The sequence below is a fragment of the Salvia splendens genome, chromosome 5, assembly GCF_004379255.2.
Source record: "Salvia splendens isolate huo1 chromosome 5, SspV2, whole genome shotgun sequence".
In the NCBI taxonomy this organism is placed as follows: Eukaryota; Viridiplantae; Streptophyta; class Magnoliopsida; order Lamiales; family Lamiaceae; genus Salvia; species Salvia splendens.
This window is the reverse complement of record NC_056036.1, coordinates 16,159,143-16,165,090: the sequence shown is the minus strand read 5'-3', so window position 1 is coordinate 16,165,090 and position 5,948 is coordinate 16,159,143. Positions and strand designations below refer to the sequence as shown.

At 34.5% G+C, this 5,948-nt stretch overlaps 1 protein-coding gene across 3 annotated transcripts; it reads right to left on the bottom strand.

The window, feature by feature from the left end:
* Positions 1 to 2,626: 2,626 nt before the first annotated feature.
* LOC121803070 (AP2/ERF and B3 domain-containing transcription factor At1g50680-like) lies at positions 2,627 to 5,698 on the bottom strand. 3 transcript variants are annotated; one of them, XM_042202782.1, is made up of 4 exons: positions 5,672 to 5,698; positions 5,267 to 5,470; positions 5,084 to 5,167; positions 2,627 to 3,706 (listed from the first exon to the last, which is right to left on the bottom strand). In XM_042202782.1, the coding sequence occupies exons 2-4, from the start codon at positions 5,285 to 5,287 to the stop codon at positions 2,747 to 2,749; spliced, it is 1,065 nt and encodes a 354-aa protein (XP_042058716.1). In that variant the 5' UTR covers positions 5,288 to 5,470; positions 5,672 to 5,698; the 3' UTR covers positions 2,627 to 2,746. The 3 variants fall into 3 exon arrangements, with proteins under 3 accessions (XP_042058716.1, XP_042058715.1, XP_042058717.1); XM_042202783.1 differs by lacking the exon at positions 5,672 to 5,698 and having other exon boundaries at positions 2,843 to 2,925; positions 3,018 to 3,706; positions 5,267 to 5,630; XM_042202781.1 differs by lacking the exon at positions 5,672 to 5,698 and having other exon boundaries at positions 5,267 to 5,629.
* Positions 5,699 to 5,948: the final 250 nt, after the last annotated feature.

Here is a 5,948-nt window from a genome sequence, read left to right as displayed (position 1 = left end):
TTGTATTATAAACAAACATAAGATGCTTTTTTGCATCTTAGTTCATATTTATATGCACCTGGCATTACACGATGAAATCTTCCTTAAACTTCTTTTTCTGTTGAGCAATAGTTGCGAAGATCAGTATAGTTACTGTTGTCTGATGAACTAACTATATGCAACCACAACCTGTTTCGGCTAATTAATATGCTTATTTGGTTTTTGTCCCCCATATATTTAAATATTGTTCATGAGCTATCTAGTTCCAAAGTGCATGCCTTTTGTTTTGAATATTTGAACAAGGTCTTCGTTTTGATGTGTGCCGAATATACAAGAACCACAACCATTTCGTGCAAGGAACATGGAAGCCTAAAGAAAACAAATTGATTTATAAGTCGTGAATAATTGGTCAGCTGTCTTAAGTATGTTACTAGTGATTTACTGCATTTCTCTCATACCATACCTTTTTCTACTTGGTCCTACTCTTCATTTATGTGAACTTCATGCATATATCCTCAATAATGAATTAATGTGCTGCTAATCAGATGTACTATAATAGTTCAACAATTTGCTAGCAGTTCCTTTTAAAAAAAAAAATTAACTCCTATATAAGGGAGTAAATTACAAATAAACTCCTATACTATAGATAGGAGGAAATTACAACTGATGTCAAGAGGGCTTGAACTCGGCACATCATGCAATAATGTCTAAGCTCCTTGCCGCTAGGACAAAGGCTCTGGACACTAGCAGTTCCTTTGGAAGGATGTGTTTCCTCCCACTCCATTTCCAAATTCACCCATCAGTTTAAAAAGATCAGCATTCAAATACAAATCCTTCTATATTTAACAACTCTTATACATACTAAATTTATCTTATAGGCTACCATTAAACTAGGCATTCTTCGACATGACTCTGAATTTATGAAAAGGCCTATTTATACCCTGCAGTGTATTTATGGAATGCATGTTTGCATCAAGTTGAGTGAACTTGGAGCAAACTTGAAATGTTGTTCAAATATTTATCTGATGATTTGTGTTTTCTAATTTGCTAAAGTTTGCTTCTTATATCAAAATCTAAATTGGAGCTATGAATACAGGCACTGATTGTATGTTGGCCTCTTTGACTTTTTGATCTAGTAGTTAACAAAACAAATACAAGTAAATAAAGCAGAAAAATAGTTGTAAACAAATAAAAGAGGGATGAGTAGCACACTAGTGATTGTTTGTAGATATAAGTAGGGAGTGATCGTGAAGAAGGTGATAAAGATGATTCTGAAACTTATTATTAATGTAGAATGCCTGATACACACTTGATAACTTCAATGTACAATGCACAATCCTTTTTTCAGAAATGCATTACAAATTTGTGAGTATTCTTAATATGAAACAATTTTTGGTTTATTGCTAGAGGTGCCGAAAAATTTGCAACAGCTATAAGGTTCATGAAGGAAATTTTAAAAAAGTATTAGACTATGTTCTAGATTAAAATGTTAAAATCACACTTACTTTTTCATCATTTCATGTTTATGTGTTTCTTACTAATATGCGTTTTGTGGTCTTTGCTCTTCAATATATAGATGCCTCTTTTCCTATGTTCTTTTTTTCCTCCTCAGGTAGAGAAAAGAGTGAATAGTGAGAGACAAATGTCCCGGGAGGTAGGGCTTTATTGCAGTACTCATGTTTTCAAACCGACACGGATCAAATACAGGCAAAGAATGATGAAGCGGTCTGGGTTCAAGTCCATCGTGACGCGGCCTTTAAATTTCTATTCATTTATCAATAAAAAAAGAGTGACGAAGCAGTGTTTTGGTCTGTGATCAAGAATTTGGGCCTTAAAGTTATTCCACACACTACATATGTTGTATTTTGCACACTAACCGAAAATATATGAGTATATTAAAGTTCACTAAAACAGGAAAGAACTAACCATACTTTAATACTCCAAGTAGGATAGGGATTTGCTTTCTCGCTCAACCTTCTTGATTCCTTCCCTAAGAAGTTGCTACTCTTACATTGATTTAGTTGCTGGGATTTTAGTTTGCAATAATTTATTACAGGGATTTTAGTTGCTATGATTTATGGAAAAAAGGTTTTCTATTATGACAGAAAGATTTATCATGACATGCTCCCATGATTTCTAATCTGATTTTGAAATCAAATTAGAAAGATTTTGAATTCCGAAAAGTAAATACTTCCCTAAATTACAGCATAAGGGTAACTGCGGAGTAATATTTATTTTAAATTAAGTAAAACTTATATGTAACGTATACCAAAAAGATCAATCACGTATATAAAATTTACATTAATTTCTTTTGTGTTTTTCAAATGTTCCATTGGGCAAATTATGAGATTTCTACGTTTGCTAATTCTTGTACTAACTTGATTAGGGTTAACTACGTGGTCAAGGAGCCTGAAGTTTGTGTCCTATAAAAACTAAAAGGATTAAAAAAAAGAAGAGGAGAATTAAAGATATGAACCGGAAACTGATCTGCAAAAACTTAATCGAGTTAAACCGATTTAATTAATATTCGTAAAAATAAAAATAATACTACTAATACAAATTAGTACTACTAATTTAATGAATGGAGAAAACTGCCAAAATAAAAACTACTATAAAAACCACCAAAATTTTCATACTACTAATTAGATTAAAACAAGGATTTTCATAATTAAAAGTTGGGCAACAAAAACAGCAACAATTATAAAGTCATCCTAAATTATTCGTGTAGCAATTAGAGAAAAGGCAAGTTAACCAACCTAGCCATGGACTACACAATTTTAACACCAAATAGTTTAAAACCCTTACTCGAAAGAGAAGGCTCATTTTCCTTGTCTTGTACATTCTCAGGTTCTATTCTATCAGTCTCATCTCCTGGCTTCTCCATCTCCAACACCTCGTCATCTTCATCGACGACGAGCCCATCCCGGGCCCTGTTGTCGTCGTACGCTGCATCCAATATACAAAATTTCTGGTCACCGGATTCGTAAGAATAGAAAATAACCCTATCCCTTGATCTCAACCCTTTCTCCTTTGCAAACCTGTTCCATCCCCTAGTGAACACAAAGCTTTGGCTACTCTTCCAATAACAGTATCGAATGTTCCACGATCGCATCGAACGATCCAAGAATAAGAGCTCGACATCTTGGACGCTGCCTCCCTCTTTCCCCGCGTTGGCATGAGGGATTATAGGGAAGTACTTCACTGCAAACTTCTTCGGAATGACCAGCCGATTGAGCTTCCCAACGTCGCTAGGCGTGAGCTCCTTCTCAAAGAGGACCCTCAACCTAGATGCCGGTGCGTCTTGCAAGGACGCCACATGGGGTACTTGTGGGACTTGACCCCTCATGTAGTCGGAGAGTTTCGAGGCGTACGAGTTGTCCTTGATCATCCTAAGTACTGTTTCCGTACTGAACTGGTCTTGGAATCTCTGTTCGCAGACGTTCATATTGTCGTTTGATGGGAAGTTACGAAATGTGGGGCTGCTGCGGAGCTTCATTGAGGCACGGTCGTATGCCACTGCTGCTTCCTTTTCAGAATTGAAGGTCCCGAGCCAAACACGGTGGTTGTTGGCATATATCTGCGCGCCCCAACGGCCTTCTTTTTGACACACCACGCCTTTGTATCTCGTTGGTTGATTTGCAGGAACTTGGTCATGACTGCTGCTGTTGGAATCGGAGATTTCACCACACAGATTTTTCGTAACGCCACTTGCTTCTTGCATCATAATCTATTAAAAAATGCATCACATTAAACTTGATCAAAGAAGTAATGAGATGAGACAATCAAACACAATTTTTTTCTTCATGTACACTTAGTACATCTAAAATGTATGCTGGCTTGGTATCAGTGGACCGTTGAACGAATCCTAATAAAGACTAAACCGATACGGATACATCCAAAGCTTTGCAATAAATGTTTTTCAAATTCAAACTTTGTCCGGAGAGGATAAACAAAAAGGGAATGTACAACAACAGATTCAGGTTGTATGCAGACCATAGTTACTTATGGAAACACAAGATGCTAGGATATATGCTTTGTATTTCAAGCAAGAAGAATCATTACTTCGAACAAAAACAATGAAAAAACAACCCTTCAACGAGTCCCGGCAACTCGCCTCCCTATCTCTGTTGAACAAAACAAGCTCAAATAAAATATACTACTAACAAAGACTCAACGACATGTACGGATGTACCCATGACTACAACAACAATAGCAAGCCTTAAAAGAAATTTTGATGCTTAATTCAATCTTCTCCTTGGATGAAGCTATATATCGAATGATCCAAATAAGTTAGGACCATGTAATACCTTTTAACACTAGCTCATCCAAACTAATAATAATCATCGTTAAACGTAAGTGAGTGCAACTTGTACGTACCGAGTTTCCCACACAAAGCTCATTGCTATGAGTGTCATGTAATGTTACATACTCAATTATTCAGTTGATACATCATTTTATGCATAAATGTAATAGAGATAGGATCTTGGAGGTAATGCATATTGATAAAAATGGAGAGAATGGAAAAGGCTCGAAAAATCAATTTCAGAAAACTATGGCAAACTTTACAGGAAACACAAAATTTCAAAAGTAAATTGTAGGTAACTATTCAATGTATAATATTCCAAAAATTTATGAGAAGCAATATTCTTCACAAATTTATGACTATAACAATAATTAATCGGTCAACAGAAGCCCTTATCAATGGCTTTCCATTTAGAACAAAAACCAACATCGAATAATCTTTTCATCTAGCAACAACAAAGATGGATTGATGCATCCTAAATTCCTAATTGAATTGCCCTAAAAGGAACATTATCCATCAGCAATTTGTTTACCACAATTCAAACCTATCACGTAGATTTTTTAACTAACAATTAAATATTTCTACAGCAAACATAATGAAGTTTCGAATCTATCTTGAAACAGCATGCGTTAAATTACCAGAATAATAAAGCTCATTAACACACCATTAAAATCAAACTGAATTACATAAAATAAATACTACCAACTAAGCAATTAAGTTTTTTACTGTTTCATCATAACCAACATCACTTGTGTCCAAATAAAATCATTAAAAATGTTTGTGACTATGAAACAAGAATACCTGAGAAATCAAGTTTCTGCCTCCAGCAACAAGTAGTAAGTGCTGTCCAAGAAATTGGTTGCAAGAATGCAAGTAAAATAAATACTGAAACACAGAAATAATCAAATATATTAGCAGGGATTCTTGCAGAAGGGAAACAAAAGAAATCAACAGAATAAAATAAAAAGATCCAATTTTCCTTACCTGTATATGGAAAATTTTCATTCTTGATGACACCCATATTTGTATGCGAATCAACTTCACCAAGGAAATAAAAATCTTTCCTTTTCCTGAGCACCATCCACAGCTTCATACCATAACCAAATTCAAGAGAGAGAAACACACCCAGAGTTGGATAATCACCAAATCACATAAAATATGCCAATGTAATCAATTCTCCCATATTTTCTGTACAAGGCAAGATACAAAGATTCGAAATTTGTACTACATGTTATCAATAATTATTTTAATTTTGGGAGGAATTACTATAGTATGGTGCCGGGGGAGAAGAATGATAGTATGATAAATATGGGAAAATAATGTAATTATTTTTTGTTGGTGACGAAAATGGATTTGCTCAAAATTCAATTAAATCAAAACAAGATGTACCTTGCCAAATCCTCATCTCCAACAATGACAACATCAAAAGTCACGCCTCTTACTGAGCAAAATATTTTAAACAAAATATTTTAAAAACAAATTTGCAATACTTTTTATATTCAACTTTTATAAGTAATCATTTTGCAATCTATAAATTGATAATACTATTAAACTAGATAAGAAGAATAAAATATTCTAAAATAATGACTTGGCCCTATATGTAATATGTGTATGTAGCAGTACGTGGGGCGTGAGTGTGTGACACTCGGATTTTATGTTCGTCTTT